Source organism: Magallana gigas, chromosome 6, assembly GCF_963853765.1.
Source record: "Magallana gigas chromosome 6, xbMagGiga1.1, whole genome shotgun sequence".
NCBI classification, from domain to species: Eukaryota; Metazoa; Mollusca; class Bivalvia; order Ostreida; family Ostreidae; genus Magallana; species Magallana gigas.
In genome coordinates, this window is record NC_088858.1 from 304,698 (window position 1) to 325,171 (window position 20,474).

General features: G+C 35.5%; 1 protein-coding gene across 14 annotated transcripts; it reads left to right on the plus strand.

The window, feature by feature from the left end:
* Positions 1-154: 154 nt before the first annotated feature.
* LOC105318535 (uncharacterized) lies at positions 155-20,086 on the plus strand. 14 transcript variants are annotated; one of them, XM_034469964.2, is made up of 8 exons: positions 156-316; positions 2,614-2,771; positions 6,478-6,519; positions 8,709-8,837; positions 9,588-9,635; positions 12,366-12,480; positions 13,234-13,299; positions 14,032-16,840. In XM_034469964.2, exons 2-8 carry the CDS (start codon positions 2,639-2,641, stop codon positions 14,693-14,695), a joined length of 1,197 nt encoding a protein of 398 aa, XP_034325855.2. In that variant the 5' UTR covers positions 156-316; positions 2,614-2,638; the 3' UTR covers positions 14,696-16,840. The 14 variants fall into 14 exon arrangements, with proteins under 14 accessions (XP_034325858.2, XP_034325855.2, XP_034325857.2 ...); XM_034469968.2 differs by lacking the exon at positions 14,032-16,840 and adding an exon at positions 18,713-20,086 and having other exon boundaries at positions 157-316; XM_066088136.1 differs by having other exon boundaries at positions 185-316; positions 2,601-2,771.
* Positions 20,087-20,474: the final 388 nt, after the last annotated feature.

Here is a 20,474-nt window from a genome sequence, read left to right on the forward strand (position 1 = left end):
TAGTCCTGTACTCGTATAACTTTGTCGTACATAATCCATGGTCGTAGCCAGAGTCGGGCTTACAAATCTGATGCGCCCTTAGCGAACGATCCATCATCGAGATCATAGATCTCGGGTTGAAGTTCATAGAATATCATTAAAACAAGTTATACAGGTAACCATCATTGACATCATGTAGTATCCCGCCATCTTTCCGGATACCAGAACATCGTACGTAATCAGGAAGATGTAGCGCTGCATATCAACTTCCTGGTTAAGTTCTGTCTGTGTGTATGATCAGTGATGATGTTATTGGTGGAACTTTTAACATAGTCAGGTAGGGACTAGTTTGATTTATTTGATGAAAGTGGTTTATTATGTGACCGTTGATTGTGGGTTTGGTTGGGGGGTCCAAAATATTAAGGTTAATCGACTCCAATTTTTGTATGACCTGCGTTGTCAGAATAAGCAATATTGAAGATGTCGACAAGTGAAAACTTTGAACTGTTGGACTGGCACGTTGTGTATATGAGCTGTATACTTGGACCCGTGACATTTATAGTACCCCCCCCCCCCTCCCGTGATATTGTTGTGTGTATGAATAAGATATGATTCTTGTTGTTTTGTGGGAGATGATTCAGACTGACACTCCTCATCACATCGTCTGATTACCGAGAGTGTATATTGACAACAGCGTACGCTCTAATAGAACACTCAAGATTTAAACGCATAGCGTTAGTATTGTGAAAGTGACATTTTGATTACCGGTATGTGGGAATTCTTACAAATATCACTTGTGCCTATTATCATTTTCACGGATCATCCATACCAGATTTTGAATACATACATTCCATTTTCATGGAATTCATGGGTACCTCTCATCCACGATATTACCACAAATTCTCCATGCTTCATATTTCCTGTTCAAAAAACTGATAGGAAATACCCATGCAATTTTTGCTTATTAATAAATGCATAATTTGAAATTAGATCATCATCAATATATCAAATATGTATATATGACATTGATCAGGCATTTTTTATTTTGTTAAACTTTATTTTTAACTTCCTCTGATTTAAATTTCTGTCAGTTAAGTTACAATAGGCCTAATACCCCCTTTACAAGAACATGCATTTTTTCTACACAAAGAACACATGTATTTAGAACCCACCATTATAATTTGACAATTACCGCTATGTGTTACCAAAAACTAGACATATATAATATAGCCTGCTAGGGAAACATTATTTTCATCAGAAAAAACATGAAGAAATTTCTTCTTTTAGAGATAAGTTAATAATTTTTATAATAATTAACTATAAATAATGAATTAATTAAATAAACATAATTATGTACTATTTTCATGTGCCATATTGTAGCATTGATCAAACCACACCAGTACAGCACTGTATATATTTTCCGTACATAACAATGCACAATTGTGGGTTTGAACGGTATTACAAATTGTGATAATACTTTGAGAATTTTGTGGTTGTCTTTGATATTATGTAAGAGCATTGAATTGGTAGCTAGTAAGGAGATAATTATGGATCAAACTGTGGTCATGCTGTATTTGTACCTGCAAGTGTAAGAATTCATGCATTGGCCAGGGGTAATTTAATTTTAACAGTTAAACAGTTATAGATTACCGTATTCTCATATTTACCCAATGGAATTGGATGCTTGTAATATTGAACACACTTTTCTTTGTTTGAATTACGCAACTGAATAAGCAAAGTTTGGAAAAATTGTTATAAATATCCCAGCTTTCTCTTTATTGGATACTTGAACCTAGTTCATTCATTTTACTAGTTCGCAACCAGTAGTTTTGTCAAATATATCAAAGAAAGTATTTATGATCTCTTCTTGTGCAATGTAATACACCAGAACTACCTAGGGTATCCCAGAAAACACTCTCTTACTAATTACAATAATAATCCTTATCTTAATAGCCCTGGGTAATTTTTTACTCGATTTCTTACATTTTGCGGAAATCATTTAAGTTATTGAGGACTGATGAACAATATGGGTATATTATAAATATAACTTTTATATATGAGTGCATGGAATGTTATTGGTATGTTTTGGGGAACTGCAGTTCTTATTTGAGAGATACTTTTGTGTACATCATATGCTGATGGTTCTGCTACAGGGCATGCATGTTAATGACAATTACACTTGTTTGTGTGTGGTATCCACAAAATTTATGAACATTCAGCCACCATGCCCCTTAATGAATAAACAGTTCTTAGGCAATCAAAATGGGAAAAGGTATACATTCAAATTTTTGTCAGAAAGCAATAATACGTTTTGATTATTATGTACCCATCAATTTTCACTTTCTTGATATACAGTTAATTTTACAGTGTGATCCGATTTTGCCCAGTCAATATTACTTATAATCGGTATAAAATCAGTAACAGTAGTTATAGGTCCTTAATACTATTGATGAAAAGGATTATTCTAGAATTCTTTTTCAGGAGAAAGTCCACTGTGTGTGGTTTTTTTGTAGAATTCTGTTTTGGCCTATTGTGTACTGAAAGCCACGGACATAAATTTAAGATGTTGACTTCACACCTTTAATTAAGGTGTCACAGAAATGCTTGATTAAGATGGTCAGATTATATTTGTAGGTGTATGGTCAGTGACAAGTAACAGATGGACACAGTGTTAAGAAATGTGTGCTGGCTCAGCCCGCCGGAGCCCCCCATATTTGATAACACCGCAGAAGATGCCAAGAAAAGAATGCTTAACTTCCGGGAATCATGTTCAGCATATCAAAAGTATACCAGTAAGTTAGAACTGATCTGCCCTATTTCGGTTATTTCTTAACAAATTTTCAAACTGTCTATTGTTTTGTATTATGTAGTTTTCAATATTGATTGAAAACTGAATTTTTTATAGAGAGCAGGAATAAGTTGCTTTTTAGCTCACCTGAGCCAAGGGCTCAAGTGAGCTTTTCTGATCACAATTTGTCCGTTGTCTGTCGTCGTTGTCGTTGTCGTCGTCATCGTTGTAAACTTTTCACATTTTCATCTTCTTCTCAAGAACCACTGGGCAGATTTCAACCAAATTTGGCACAAAGCACCACTAGGTGAAGGGAATTCAAGTTTCTTCAAATGAAGGGCCACGCCCTTTTTAAAGGGGAGATAATTGAGAATTATTGAAAATTTGTTGGTATTTTTCAAAAATCTTCTTCTCAAAAACTATTAGGCCGGTAAAGCTTAAACTTGTGTGGAGGCATCATCAGGAAGTGTAGATTCAAGTTTGTTCAAATCATGGTCCCCGGGGTAGGGTGGGGCCACAATTGGGGGATCAAGTTTTACATAGGAATATATAGAGAAAATCTTTAAAAATCTTCTTCCCAAAAACTATTAGGCCAGAAAAGCTCAAATTAAAATGGAAGCATCCTCAGGAAGTGTAGATTCAAGTTTGTTCGAATCATGGTTCCCGGGGGTAGGGTGGGGCCACAATTGGGGGATCAAGTTTTACATAGGAATATATAGAGAAAATCTTTAAAAATCTTCTTCTCAAAAAGTATTAGGCCAGAAAAGCTCAACTTTGAGTAGAAGCATCTTCAGGAAGTGTAGATTCAAGTTTGTTCGAATCATGGTCCCCGGGGGTAGGGTGGGGCCACAATTGGGGGATCAAGTTTTACATAGGAATATATAGAGAAAATCTTTAAAAATCTTCTTCCCAAAAACTATTAGGCCAGAAAAGCTCAAATTAAAATGGAAGCATCCTCAGGAAGTGTAGATTCAAGTTTGTTCGAATCATGGTCCCCGGGGGTAGGGTGGGGCCACAATTGGGGGATCAAGTTTTACATTGGAATATATAGAGAAAATCTTTAAAAATCTTCTTCTCAAAAACTATTAGGCCAGAAAAGCTCAACTTTGAGTTGAGGCATCATCAGGTAGTGTAGATTCAAGTTTGTTCAAATCATGGTTCCCGGGGGTAGGGTGGGGCCACAATTAGGGGATCAAGTTTTACATAGGAATATATAGAGAAAATCTTTAAAAATCTTCTTCTCAAAAACTATCAGGCCAGAAAGACTCAAATTAAAATGGGAGCATCCTCATGTAGTGTAGATTCAAGTTTGTTCAAATTGTGGTCCCCGGGGGTAGGGTGGGGCAACAATTGGGGGATCAAGTTTTACATAGGAATATATAGAGAAAATCTTTAAAAATCTTCTTCTCAAAAACTATTAGGCCAGAAAAACTCAAAGTAAAATGGAAGCATCCTCAGGAAGTGTAGATTCAAGTTTGTTCAAATCATGGTCCCCAGGGTAGGGTGGGGCCACAATTGGGGGATCAAGTTTTACATAGGAATATATAGAGAAAATCTCTAAAAATCTTCTCAAAAACTATCAGGCCAGAAAAGCTCAAATTAAAATAAAAGCATCCTCAGGAAGTGTTGATTCAAGTTTGTTCAAATCATGGTCCCCGGGGGTAGGGTGGGGCCACAATTGGGGGATCAAGTTTTACATAGGAATATATAGAGAAAATCTTTTAAAATCTTATTCTCAAAAACTATCAGGCCAGAAAAGCTTAAATTTGAGTGGAAGCATCCTCATGTAGTGAAGATTCAAGTTTGTTCAAATCATGGTCCCCGGGGGTAGGGTGGGGCCACAATTGGGGGATCAAGTTTTACATAGGAATATATAGAGAAAATCTTTAAAAATTTTCTTCTCAAAAACCATTAGGCCAGAAAAGCTCAAATTTGAGTAGAAGCATCTTCAGGAAGTGTAGATTCAAGTTTGTTCGAATCATGGTCCCCGGGGGTAGGGTGGGGCCACAATTGGGGGATCAAGTTTTACATTGGAATATATAGAGAAAATCTTTAAAAAATTTCTTCTCAAAAACTATTAGGCCAGAAAAACTCAAAGTAAAATGGAAGCATCCTCAGGAAGTGTTGATTCAAGTTTGTTCAAATCATGGTCCCCGGGGGTAGGGTGAGGCCACGATTGGGGGATCAAGTTTTACAATCTTTAAAAATATTCTGGGAAAGTTTCGATCCAAAACTCAGTACTTAGTGTGAAAGCACAGGTTATGAGATTAAAGGTAGATTTAAGTTTGATGAAACCATAATTCCCTAGAGAATAGTGGGGCCACGAAATGGGGAGGGGGGGGGGGGTTTATAGAAATAGAGAAAAATCTTCTTACAGGTACAACAACAAAAGGGGCTTGGTATTTACCAAAAAATAAGAGGTGGATAAAAATTGGCAGATTTTCATTTTTTTTTTTTAGCAAGATCTACTGTACTCAGTTGTCAAGATATTTTGATACTGTAATGCTAATTTGATCAGAATTAAGGCAATTGTTGCTCAGGTGAGCGATGTGGCCCCTGGGCCTCTTGTTTCTTGTTAACTTGGTGATAGTTGTTGAATTTGAATGACCAGTGGCAGCATGTGAGCCTACTCCGGTTGGGGTGTTTCTGTGCTATTGGGGGTGTTATTTGTGAGTGTTATATATGGGGTTATTTATGAGTGTTATATATTGGGTTGTTTGTGAGTGATATAAATATATGGGTGTTATTTGTGAGTGGTATATATGTGGGGTTATTTGTGAGTGTTATATATGAGTGTTATATGTGGGTGTTATTTATGAGTGTTATATATAATATGCCATTGAGTGTTATTTGTTATATATGGGTGTTATATGTGAGTGTTATATGTGGGTGTTATATGTGAGTGTTATATATATGATTCTTATTTGATTGTATTTTCTAGAGCAAGACCTTACTCTTTTTGGCTTTTAAGGTAGTGGTGTGTTCATTACTATATCAAGAAGGACAGATCTATAAAGAGTGACATCAAGCCTACATCACAGGTCATGAAAAGTTGTTTGAAGTTAGGTGTAAACAACAAGGGCCCAGCAATTGTATTTGCTAGTTAGCATGTTTTAATAGCAGAGTTGTCATTAAGTAGAATTTTCTCACCTTAATAAGGCAGAGCAGGTATGTTGATTTACAAAATGACATTGACCATTCATCACTGTCCCCTGGGTGACATCAGGCCCTATGTATCTGTACTTAGTCGGTCCCGGGGCCCCAGACTCTGAGCCAGGTTAACTCGGGGAGGAAAGAATGAACAGAAACTGTGGTAAGCATCTTAACTGGCCTGTTTTATCTCTATTAAAACATGTAGACAAAGGTTGCTAGTATTGCATTTTATAAGCAAAATCTCACCGTACATGGTTAAATGATAGAAAAATAATTGTGGAAGCATTCTTTCTTGCACTAGTATAAAGTGTGTTAACCCTTTGGCTCAGTGGTTAGAGCATTGTGTCCTTCTTGTCCTAACAAGTGTGAACTTAATCCTTTAGCCGCTTGGCCCGAGTTCTAACCCAGTTGTGGTTGGTTTGGAATAAGACATCTGTACATATACTTGTATTGCAGAATACGGTGCAAGCTCATTCAAATTGTTTGTAAAATGCTTAAGAAATTAAAATGTAGAACAGCTTGGTGCAGTATCTAATATGGTATGCATTTTATTTCAGAGCTTTGTGAAAATGGAACTGTTAAAGTGTCTCCTGAACCCAGTAAGTATACTGCTGTTATGAAGTATGTAATATATTTATATTCAGTTGACTTCTCCAGATTGTACTCTGTTCACGTCCGACATCTGTACATATATTTAATCTGGTTTTAATTACCTTCAAATCTTGAAAACAGCTTATTTAAATATTTCTTACTGAAATCCAGAGTGTATCTTTTAGAGCAGATTGTTTATAAAGTTCTGTTAGAATATTAGTATTAATGTATGTTTACATACTTACATGCTTTTATTAATTCTAGTGAGCAGTTTAAAGATTATGACCCAATGTATTATATCAAGACAAATCTGGGCTAGAAAAATGTATACTAGTATGTCAATTTAAGTACATAAAACTTTCCATTGGCTAGAACTTTCTGTGCAACATACCATGTTGTTAAAGCAAAAATTGGTCCAATTATTCACTGAAATATAGTCAAGGATCAGTGCCTTTATCATCAGCAAAAGATGCTTGTAATAAAAAGCAGCTTATTTTCAAGATTTTAGGGTGTGCAGTGTAACAGTGTATTCTTTCTTTACATTATATATTTTGAAATAAGTTTTTATCTTGCAACCCTTCATTGATCAGAATAGTAACCCAGCAGACCCTGTGACATTATACATATATTACATGGCTTCGAGGGCGACATACCAGAATATTTGCCCCGAGGTGACAGGAAAGCCCTGGAGTGTTATGTCGCCTGATGCCGAAGGCAGAGGGCGACATAACACTCCAGGGCTTTCCTGTCACCGAGGGACAAATATTCTGGTATTGTCGCCCGAGAAGACATGTAATATATGTTATATAACATTTTTAAACAAATCAAACTCCGGTTATCAACATATTATTTAATTCACAAGGCAGAGGAAAATTGTTAAAACACTAACGCTTGAGTTTATCACTTTTGTCGTATTTGCCGAATTTTTTTCATCAATTAAACTATCGAGTTCATCTGAATTTAGATGAACATATCGCAGACGTTGGCCTAGCATGTTTAATTTTCGCGGATCTGTTTACGTTTGCTTAGCAACTGGCTCGTTGAATTTCGAACCCGACGTAATTAATATGCAGAATTCTTGCACGCGATGGTGATATTACAGTTCCGGGAGGGCAATATAACTATTTCCTGTGAAATATAACTGTTTCCGGGAGGGCAATATAACTGTTTCCGGTGTGATTCAGCAATTTTCAGGGCATAGTAATAAAATTATCTCATTTGTGACATAACGAGAAAACTTATTCAAAAATGGTATATTATACATATATTACATGGCTTCGAGGGCGACATACCAGAATATTTGCCCCGAGGTGACAGGAAAGCCCTGGAGTGTTATGTCGCCTGATGCCGAAGGCAGAGGGCGACATAACACTCCAGGGCTTTCCTGTCACCTCGGGGCAAATATTCTGGTATTGTCGCCCTCGAAGCCATGTAATATATGTTATATAACATTTTTAAACAAATCAAACTCGGGTTATCAACATATTTATTTAATTCACAAGGCAGAGGCAAATGTTTTTAAAACACTCACGCTTGAGTTTATCACTTTTGTCGTATTTGCCGAATTTTTTCATTAATTAAACTATCCAGTTCATCTGAATTTAGATGAACAAACCGCAGACGTTGGCCTGACATGTTGAAAATTCGCGGATCTGTTTAGTACGTTTGCCTAGCAACTGGCTCGTTGAATTTCGAACCCGACGTAATTAATATGCAGAATTCTTTCACGCGATGGTGATATTACAGTTTCGGGAGGGCAATATAACTATTTCCTGTGAAATATAACTGTTTCCGGGAGGGCAATATAACTGTTTCCGGTGTTATTCAGCAATTTTCAGGGCATAGTAATAAAATTATCTCATTTGTGACATAACGAGAAAACTTCTTCAAAAATGGTATATAATCCATTGTACTGGTTACATCATGGTGTCATGGTTTCAACTGCTGAGATTTACCAGAATTTATTTGACAGTTGGGTCATCTATGAGATAATTGAGATGAAATGTAAATTAAATTAGGTTGCAGGATAAATACATGAGATTTAAGTGACATTTGGGTTGGTTGAAAATACTAAGAGGGCAATTAAGTCTTGTTGTCTTTCATGTATCCTTACCATCACTCAAATATCATTCATATTTCAAGATGGATACCTTTTTATTTAAACAAATTCTTGCTTATAAATATTTCTTGCTTGCAGCTAGTACCCTTTCCCCGACAACAATTGTTTCCAGGGTAACGAGTTCACCGGTTCTGACCACAGAGTTCACAAATATAACCTCCCAACAAAACGATACAATAATCAGAACCAAGCCCACCTTATTCGACCGTAAGATTACTCACTTTGTTTATTTGGTGGCGTTGCTAAATGTTAGAATGAAACTCTGTGATGAGGAAGATTTTTCATGTTTATAAGTCACTGTTGTTTCTAGACAAATTGAATAGAATTGTTTTCCTCATTAACAGTGTGACATTGGCTGCATTTATCTCTGCATGGTTTTCGTTGAGGGAATATAGATCAAATGGAATGATGAGATGCACTTCCTTTTTATATACAATGATGATGCATGCTACCAACATCAGTTTACTGCTCTACCCCTGAGATAGGGGGAGCGCTAACCATCCCATTTATAACATACAGGAGGGAGGGGAGGGGGTATAATGCTGTCTAGCTGGCCCACTGTCTGGTTGACAGGGTCTTACAGCAGCTGTAATAGGAGAACCAATGTAGCCGGCATAGTTTCCTACCCATGTAATAGGGTATGAGCTGTGTAAGAAGATACCTACCACAACTTTGTGGGTCTTAGGATCCCTTCTACCCCCTCAGGAAAATTATAAATTTCGGACCCCCCCCCCCCCCCCCTTCCCTTGGGAAAAATGTCTTCTATCATGCATGCCTTTCCTACTACCAGCTAGGATATATCCTTCAAGGTATTAGTTTTCTTGCATCTTTTATATCGCCTCCTTCCTGGCATATCTAGCCAGCTTCTCTGAGTTAAGGATATTACTGTCAATATTTCTAAGTTAAAGTTTAAGAATATTGTCTGTCGTAGTTTAATCCTGACTGCTGTCATTTTAGTACCAGTGCCCACTGTTGACTCAGAGATTGAAGTTAACATAGAATCAGGTGATACCACATATACAAGTCTTCAAGTCATACGTTCATACCTATGAAATGAGCCATTAATTTCTGGTTTTATATTTGTACAATTTCTGCTACATTTCAGTACTTTTCCTATGATACTGTATACAGGGATATTCGTGCCCCATGTTTTTTCACCCTTCACTTGTAAACGGTTTTGCCCCGCCTTGAATTTGCCCAGACAAGTTGTGTAATAGATACTCTTTCTAATTTACACAGTATTTTAAAAATGATACTGTTTTGAATTCACTAAGTCGTGAATAAAATGGGGCACAAAAAAAAACGGGAACAAATGTTTCCCTGTATACAGTATTTTATTTTCATCCCTGATGTTATGCATGCCACATGCCAGTGTACCTGCCAATAGTTTTGATTTACTTGTATTTCCATAATTGACCACCATAGTTATTAATTTGTGCATTAAGTATTAAAAAGGGAAATGAGCAAGTTCATTATAGAGGATGTTGTTTTTTGTCGATGGATTTCCTCTGTGCTAGAATGCCAAAAGGCCCTGTTTACAGATGCTCTTCAAGTGATCGGGATGATGAGGTTCACTTTCTTAAGTTTAAAGTTATCTCCCTTTGTCACTGTAATTATTATTTTAAATTTTAAGTGTTATACCATATATTAAATGTTGCCATCAGATTTGGCATTATAAGGAATTTCAAATAGTTGTAATATAATCACAAGCAAGGTTTAAGAATAGAAATTGTAATGTTGGAGAACGGCTGGAGACTTACACTGAGTGACCGCATATTGACTCTGACAAGGGAGGTAATTTGTTAAGTGGTTTATTTCTGAGACGGGAGCACCTTACATCTTGCATTAGATGGCAGTGCCAGGGACTGACTTCTGGGCCAATCATTGGTTGCTGTCAGGGCTGCTTGTTAAACCCTGACCTCAGGACATTTAGACGGGTCCTTGTTATGTGGCCATTGCATCTGCAGACAACTAAGACTGGACCCTTTCTCGTTTTGTACATTACATGATTTAGCTGATTAAAGTCTACAGGATTTAATTAAAGTCTACTGAGGTAGATTATAAAAGTCTACACCTACTTGAGTAAAGTCTAGAGGTAATTGATTAAAGTCTACAGGTAGTTGATTGAGTCTATAAGTAGTAGGTTTAGTCTACAAGTAGTTGGTTTAGTCTGCAAGTACTTACCAATGGTTAATGTCTACAGGTAGTTGATTAAAGTCTGCAGGTAGTTGATTGAGTCTCTAAGTAGTTGGTTTAGTCTACAAGTAGTTGGTTTAGTCTGCAAGTACTTACCAATAGTTAATGTCTACAGGTAGTTGATTAAAGTCTGCCGGTAGTTGATTGAGTCTCTAAGTAGTTGGTTTAGTCTACAAGTAGTTGGTTTAGTCTGCAAGTAGTTGGTTTAGTCTGCAAGTACTTACCAATGGTTAATGTCTACACATAGTTGATTAAAATCTACAGGTAGTTGGTTAAAGTCTACAGGTAATTGGTTAAGTTAATTTACAGGTAGTTGGTTAAGTTTACATTTTATTAATAAAATCTGTTGGTTTCTAATCCATCTTAAACATCTTACAAATGGCCACTATTGGTAACTGTTGATTTCTAATCATTTCTAGACCTTAAATGTTTGGTCACAATCGGAAACTGATTGTTTCTAATCTATCTTGGACTTCTAACAAATGGTCATTATTGGTAACACGTGTTATGATCCATCTTACATTGGATTTCCAACCAGGAGTTGCTATTGGTTACACATGGTAACACGTGTTATGATCCATCTATTGGATTACTATCCATGTATATCCAACCAGGAGTTGCTATTGGTTACACATGGTAACACATGGTGTTATGATCCACTTTACATTGGATTACATTACAGTCATGTATATCCAACCAAAGGTCACAAATGGTGATTGTCGGTAATTAATCATTATGTGGTGTACTTGAAATAGATGATTGTAATGGTTGCTGAAGGTATATAATGCACCATGCTTCAATGTACATGTATTTCAAATATTCTGTTAGAAATTATGGGTTACACAGATGGTTTGCATGCGAGTTAAGCTCATTATTTGGTGTGTTTGTAAGTTACTGCTGCTATTTATCACATAACAATATATTTACTTGTACTGTATGATTTGCAGTAGCTCACATTAAAGAGAAAATTTCAAAAGTCATTTCTGCATTACATAATCAGTTCCTTGAACAATTTCAATGGTTTTGTATTAATAATTGATTCATAATTTCAAAAGACATATTGGTCTTATTTCTCTCCATCCTATACAAGTCACAGAGAAACATTGAGGAATTGTTTGGCGATGTTGAGCTCAGGTCTTGGCTTTATTTTCTCTAGATCATTGGTGTGATCTTGCCATGCAAACATCAATAAAAATAATGTTGTTTCATGCAGAAATGGGTATGTTGTCAGCGTGCTTTCCCTTAGCAAGCCACTGTATGTAATTAATAAAAGCTTAATTCATTTCAATGTACATGTACAGGACTGTATTAATGACTACATAATAATAATATTCTCATATACCTTAGTAGTGGTTGATATAAAGTTGATGACTTAACTTAGTGATAATAATGCATCATATGTACTAGCTGTCAAACTATTACTTTGCTGAGATATCAATCAATACATTATTTAATTACTCTTGATCTACAATAATCTCTCTCTTCTCCCCCCCCCCCCCCTCCCCCAGAGTAAGAGTAATATTTTGTTTTATTTTACAGTTACTCCAGATTCTGGATCCAGTGCTTTAATACCTGTCTTAATACCATTGATAATTATTTTGCTGCTGGCTGCTGTTGTTGTGGCTGTCTGGTACATCAAGAAAAGGAAAGGAAGGTAGGTAGTCAGGATGAGGTAATGGGACTTCACTGAGTACACTGGTGACTTATGGTGTGGGTAGATATTGATTATAGAGTAAACATACCCCTTAAACAGTGGCCGGAGACTGGAAAAACTTAAACCTGGCTCTCAGCACTGGGTAACACACATTAAGGCTGCTCAGTAAGAAAATCTGGGGGATTAATGAAATCTTTAATAATTTTTACAAGGTTATTTACAGTAAAACACACTTATAGTTAATGCCACATTCAGACCATTTTGATACATAATACATGTACGTATATTAGAAATTTCATATACCCTATGAATTGATATTCATGTGATTTTAAACATGATTGAATAAAACTGACTTCACTGTAAGCCTGAAATCACTATATAAACCTATTTGCTGTAACTGTTTTTAACTGTATATTGACCAACCACTGGTATTACTAATGCTCATTAACAGTGACATGTGATGAAAATTGTGCAGTGAAGTTTTAGATTTTTTTTCAACTACGGTGTGGTTTGGGCTCGGTGAGATCTGTTGGATCTTAATTCTTCCTCCATTTTTGTTGTAAACAGAAGATTATTTGACATTGACATCATGTGTTGTTTTTACTGTACATTCAGTGGGTATCGCCGATTGACATGTGTTGTTTTTACTGTACATTCAGTGGGTATCACCTATTGACATCATGTGTTGTTTTTACTGTACATTCAGTGGGTATCGCCTATTGACATCATGTGTTGTTTTTACTGTACATTCAGTGGGTATCACCTATTTCTACGAGTTCAGCAGTTCCTCTACAAGGACCCGAGTATCAGAAGAAACAGGTATTCCATACCTGCATGGGTTCTCTCGACGAAGTATCAATCCGACTGTATGCTATCTATAATAGACTTCTCAAATTATTTGTCCTTGATGGTTTCCATATAGCCTGCAATGTTATCTGAATGAATGCTACTCTATCACATACATTGTAAAGTATCTGTCCTTCAAGTTGATGGTTTGATATCTATTTGAGTGAATGCTTCAATACAATATAACAGACTCCTCAAAGTGTTTGCCCTTTAGGGTTTCATTATCCTGCAATGACTGACTTGCCCTCACTTTACTTTGCATGTCATTGAGAATGATTAAAGTCTAAACTTTTGGATGAAACATTATAGAAAAAGGGTTTCATTCTTTTCAGCATGGTTTTCTTTCAAGATTTTACCATAGTATATGTATTGCAACTTGTTTTTTTTTTATGAAAAGGATGTCTGCTAAAGGCACTTGGAAACATTCTTTTAATCTGGAACACACTTTATATTTTGTCTTTTGATCTGGAACTTTCTATGTACTTTTCCTGGGCATGGAACTAGATGTCTTCTCTTTCTTGGGCAATCAAAATGATTTTCTTCAGACTAGAAACCTTGTAGTTTAAAGTTTGTATGATTATTAAAACAAAGATTATTGACAAAAGCCTCATCAGAGAGGACTGTGAAGTTCAGTTGTCACTGTGGAAGATTTTCATTTGAAATTGTGCGGACTGTTTATTGTCAGTGGTTATGAATTTATTTTAGGAAGTCATCATCATCATCAAATGGCAGCAAGAAATCTAGGAATAATTCCGCAGCCAGTGAGAGTGGAGTTCCGAACAATGTTGTCACTTCAAGTCAGGTCTCAATGAATGAAAAAGACTTTAAACACGCATCTACAGCCCAACTCATTGACGAGGCTTCCATAAAATCAGATTATGAAAACCCCATGTTTGACCCAGTGATAGAAGAAAATGAAAGCTTTACGGTTAAAATAGAAATGGAACAGAAAGAAATCTCTGACACACAGACAGACAGTAATGTACATCACTATGACAATACATGTATTTCTCCAAACCTTAAAGCTTTAAATTCATCAGATTACTCGGATAAAGAAGAAAATGACCCACCATATGATACTCCTCCAAAAAGGAGTTTCAAGGGAGAGCAGAGAGAACAGGCGGAGGATGGGAGGGATTTACACCTGAGTAGGGAGGGGGGTGGTAGTAAGGAGGGGATGGAGGGAGGTGATGTGGAGACATCGGAGACAGAGAAAGCAATGGAAAATCTCAAAGCGGACCTAAACATTGATCAGAACTCCAACACGGAGGTTTCAGCCTTGGACAGGGAGTCTGTCATTAAGAATCAGCTCTCGGTGGACAGTGGGTACGAAACACATGTACACTCACCGCCACCCAACTGTGTCTGATTCCAGCTGGTCCAGACAAATCGTTAACAGTAACTTGAGTACGAAACACTTGTACACTAACCATATCACCCAACTGAGTTTGACATGGAGACTCCATGAGCTGAATCAATTGTTTACAACATCTTGATTATTAGCACTGTGAATAACTTAGGGATGATCTAAATGTTCTATGATAGCATCTTACCACAGCTTTGGCCTGTAGTTTGATGATTTCTCTTATGAGAAGGTTAATATTACTTCATAATTTTATAGTTTATCATAAACAAACATGGCATGTCAAATGAATCAAGTTCAATTAAAACCAATCATGCATCCACGACACTATTTTTCCACAGCTGTAATTTACAATTACATAAATCAACACAAATATGATAATCAGGCCACACCAATATAACTTCCTGTTTGTCAGACATTCAATGAAAAAAGGTATGAGCGGTCGAGCGATTAAGGTTGTATGGGACATCTGTTGATATTAATGTAGATTAAAGTACATTATATTCGAAATACTTTCACCAGTTTAGAATTTTCAAGTATTACAATATTTAACCAAAAAATAGCTTTAAAAAAATATGGAGAGCTCAAAATTGTAAAACCCCGGGTGAGATTCAAACTCATGACATACAGATTTGTATTAAACCCTCTAATCCATTGGCTACGCTGTTAGATGACATTATACAGAAAGAAACTACTTATATAATTACACTTCATTTTATTGTTTATTTCGATAAACAATACGCTACAACATGGAAGTGTCCCATACCACCTTAAATAATGAATTATTTTTTCTGTAGGAAAAATTTTTAGGCAGTACATAAATAAATTTGTGCAGATGGTTATATTTTTTCTACTTGTTTCTGTTTATAAATTAAGAGCTATTGAAAATACATAAAATAGAGGGGAAGTAGAACGGAAAACAGTGCATAATAATCTGGGTGCAGGAAATTAATATTATAATATTATTTCTTCAGTTTTAATAAAATACGAGCAAGTTGGATTTGACAAAAAAGAAATTATATTGGTATGGCCTAATGTGAAACAAAATCTCAAGCTTTAACTAGTTTCAAAGATCAAAATTTTGGAGTAGTATGTGCTATTGTGTGAATGTCAATCAGTAGGAGGTTGTACATTGTAAAATACTCAGCCATGGCACAGTTCTTGGTGAGAGAATAGAGTTATATCTTGTTTGATTTGATTTTATATGATTTATCACTGTAAACATAACTACAGAGTCTCCTTTCATTTTTTATGTTATTAATCGTTTGTTACATATACTTGTAATTCTTTTTTTTTTTTTTAATGTTTAATTTATTTGTTTGTAATTACAGAAATTGTACCTAAGAAAATGATCTTTATTGTTGAGTTTTAAAAACATTTTTATTAATCATGTTAATACATATGATGTAAAAAAAGATGAGTTTTCCATTGTTTGGACAGGTCAGGGTATACAGGTTTTAGTTGTTGAGTTGGGGTGTAACCCGTTAGTTGTTGAGTTGGGGTGTAACCCATGTATAGGGGAAGCACATTCTGGAATCAGGCCCCGGAGTGGTGGACAGATATTGATGGACTTGGTATAAATCTTTCTTTTTCTCCATCCTGATAGACAGACCTGTTCAGGATCTCCCGATTCTTCACCAGATTGATTGCTCACAAAATGTCTCAGGGTGAATCCCATTGTCTCCCTGATTATTCACCAGATTGATTGCTCACAAAATGTCTCAGGGTGAATCCCATTGTCTCCCTGATTCTTCACCAGATTGATTGCTCACAAAATGTCTCAGTGTGAATCCCATTGTCCTCCTGATTCCTCACCAGATTGATTGCTCACAAAATGTCACAATCAGAATCCCATTGTTGGCACTTGGTGGATTTTTGTAAGCTCCAGCAGGGAAGTAAAGGTTAGTCTAAGTTGGGATGTAGGGCCCAGTATCACTCTGCAGTACTGTGAGTCATTCAAGGACACGCAACACTCCTCAGTATTAAATAGGTTATTTCTTCCTTATTTACATTTAAACCTGTCATGCCAAGAATTTAAGGGTGCATTACCAGGCCTTTTGGGGAGTTGGAATATTTCGAAATTTTCTTGTTAATATGTAGCACAACGAATGCAATTGAATGCTTATGAATAAAGTCATATATTAAAAGTAATATATATTTTTGATTGAAACTATATATCCAAATATAAAAATATAAAATGAAAAATATAATTTTAGAATTACAAAGATGAAATCTTCACATTATGGAGATAATGAAAAATAATGAAATAGAGGTCGCATCTGACCTTAATCACCTTCTAATTCTTTATAATTATAACCCCAAGATGACTGTGTGAGGGTCATTTTCATGTAACACAGTGCTATACCAGCTTACTAACACCCATGGGTGACCATGAGGTCAGCGAAGGTCACCCTCTACTCTTTATTTACCTAAAAAATAGATGACTGTAAGGTCTTCCTCATATAATACAGTGCTATACCTGCTTACTAACACCCAGGGGTGACCATGCAAAGGTCAGCGAAGGTCACCCTCTACTCTTTATTTACCTAGAAAATAGATGACTGTAAGGTCTTCCTCATATAATACAGTGCTATACCTGCTTACTTACACCCAGGGGTGACCAAGTAGGGGTCATCTTCTATTTGTTGATGTAATATATCATATTTTGTCTTCATTAACCCAATACTTTTTTTTTTTCAAAGGTTATACAGCAGGTAACTATGAGAAGAAATGCTTGATAATAATGTTATGTACAGAGACATTATTTTAATGTGATCAAGCTTTATAGGGTTGTTGTCTGTGTTTATTATCCACTCAATGTTTTCTTTTGAGCATTAAGATGAGAGGCATACTCTTTTTTTTTATCTTATTCATTCCAGCTAGTGATTTAAATTGCTGAATTTTGAATTTCGATGTCAAGGTCAAGCTTTTATCAATTTTGAGAACAGTGTTACAAAAAGAGTAAATAGAGATGGCATTTCCCTGACTCAGTCTACCAATAAATATTAATATCTCTCCAGTCACAATACAGAAATAGCTTTTGAGTTATATATAAATGTAATAATGCTTGCTAAAACAGCTAAACCTAATTATACAATTATAACTGTGGAATCATTTAAATTCATGGAGACCCCTTTTTTGGATTGTTAGATTTTTATAGGTTTGTTGGAACATAATTTTGTGGTTCATTTTTGTGAATAATGGAATACAGCTAGATCAAGTTCCAAAATGCATTAAGGATACACGAGTGAAGAGTACCCGCATATGGAAATCAAACTACCATGAATTCTAATGATTCCAAAGTAACATCACTGAAAAATAATACAAATAATCAGGAAGGAGGAACTCCAGTAAGAACAGGAATCAAGTATTCAAATTGTGTATAGTGCAAGTATTTCCTGAAGAATAAGACCAATTTTAAAATCTAATGTGATCCAGGACTCAAGTATTCAAATTGCATGCATGCTGATATTTCCTGAAGAATAAGACCAATTTTAAAATTTGATGGATGATTCTTATACATGTTCCATTGATTTCTCACAAGTATTGTTTAACAACATAAAGAAAACATCAGGATAATAAAAAGATTAAGGATACTCCATAAGTATATATCACACATGCTCTATTATTGCCAACAACTTTCCTTTCAAGCTGTAATCCTTAAAATCTACTGGGTATACTTTTATATTTATACTAAGTGGGAAAAAAAAATAAAATCCTCCAAAATAATTTTTCTCTCTCTCTTTCTCTTTCTAGCTAATGCTTGTCCTATCCTTTAAACACCATTTCTTTTTCTATTTTAATTCTTATTTTTCTTAAATACTAATCGATTGTTGTCTTTTTGATAAGTCCATAAGTAGTAAAGTAAATTGGTTCATCAATTATCTGATACCTGCAATGGCGGAGTTTATATCACTCGTGTTAGTAAACCTCTGTACATTGTATCTATTTTGGAGCAGTATGCATCCTTACCCACAGCTCTAGTTGTACACAACCATTAATATCTTGTTTTGTCTTCTACAGAACCGTTCCTCTGTACGATCTTCAGAATCATGACAGTGTGAATTATCTCAACAACAAGGCAGAGGTGGGTGAGAAATGGGGCGGAGCACAGGAGAATGTTAACTACCAGAATAATACGGCAGACAAACTCCAGAATTGGAAAGGGAACCAAACTAATGGGACAGAGTTGGATTCTAAAAATTTACACAAGAGTCATAATGAGTCACCCAATGTGACAAAAAGTCATAAAAACCATGAACATAGAAAGAATGTCAAAAATAATATTGAACTTGGGGAGTACACAAAAAATGGACACTTTGAAGAAAAAACTTCCAATCCAGCAGCAACACAGAGAAGACAACACAAGTGTGACGACGAAGTCATCTATGCAAATTCTCAATTTGAAAAGGTGGCCAAAGCCAGAAACAAGAAGGCTCCAGTGCAGAAAGTGCCATCAATACGAGATGCTACTCCTCCAGCTGATGTCAAGACTCAAGACATGTACTACATTGATGAAAATCCCTATGATAGGGTCGATCGCAGGGAAAAACCTGTGCCTAAAAAACGAAACAAAGTCACATGACAGAATCCCAGATAGCTAGAAGACCTGTAGTTATGTCTGCAAAGACAGGGGCAGATAACTCAAGATCAGAAGCTATAGTTCTTCAGCTTGAAGAAGTGTTCATATTAATTTCTCTATTGGAAGAATCTTAAAACATGTGTTACATGTGCTATGGTGTCTAAATCTTCAAAGGTTGTAAATAGAAAGTTATTGGTTGTATTGTTTTTTATATTTATTATAAATGTGTTTATTGAAGTGTTAACATTTATACTTTTACTTTGATGTTTTAAATTCATGGAGTCCATCTTTTCTCGTTTTTATCTAAATGTAAAAGTTTTTACTGGAAGTTTAAGTTTTTTTTCTGATCCATAACTCCATAGTAATGGCCTTTCCATTCTCATTGTTTATATCTGTGTTACAATGGATGATGGTAATTGTCCATATATATATTTACTGGGGTAACATGGATACTTAGTAGTTGTAATTTTTACCTCTATGCAAATGTATCGATAGAGAAGACTTTGAGCTACTTGTACATGCAATACTCAAAATATACTCAGAAATCATATGCTTCCATTTCAATGCATTTAGGTTAGTTGATGTATTACTTGAGTAGAACTACATGCAATTTTTGATATAATAATATACTAGGAGCCCACCTGCTTCCACATCCTAGTCACTGTTAGTTCATGGATCTATTACTTGTAGTAGGTGCTGATTGTTTCTGCTGTGATAAGTAACACCTGTTTACTGTTGCACCTTATTGTTGATTAGTTTTCTCTTGTTAGTTGACAATTTGTATTTGTTTAATAAAACTTATGTATATTTACCTATACAGAGGGTTCCGCTTAATCTGATAGTCTGTTTGTCAGGCAAAAATTATCAGATTAACCGATTATTAGATAAACCAATTTAGCGTTTTTGTGGTATTTAATTTTGGTATAGAATAAAATACAACTTGTTTCAATACATAATTTATCAACAAACAGATATAATCTGCTTCTCAATAGTTTATAATGAAATAATTTACCTTGCAATGAAATAGCATTTTAGTCATTATTTTGTTTGTAAATGCTCAAAAGAAAATGTTGCCCTTTTTCACTGTTCATTACGATGGTTTCAGAGTGGCGGCCATTTTAACAGGAAGTGATAAGGGCTAACTGTCTAAACATTCCCTCTTTTCACCTGGCCAATTTATTTTAATTCTTTTTCTGGTACAGT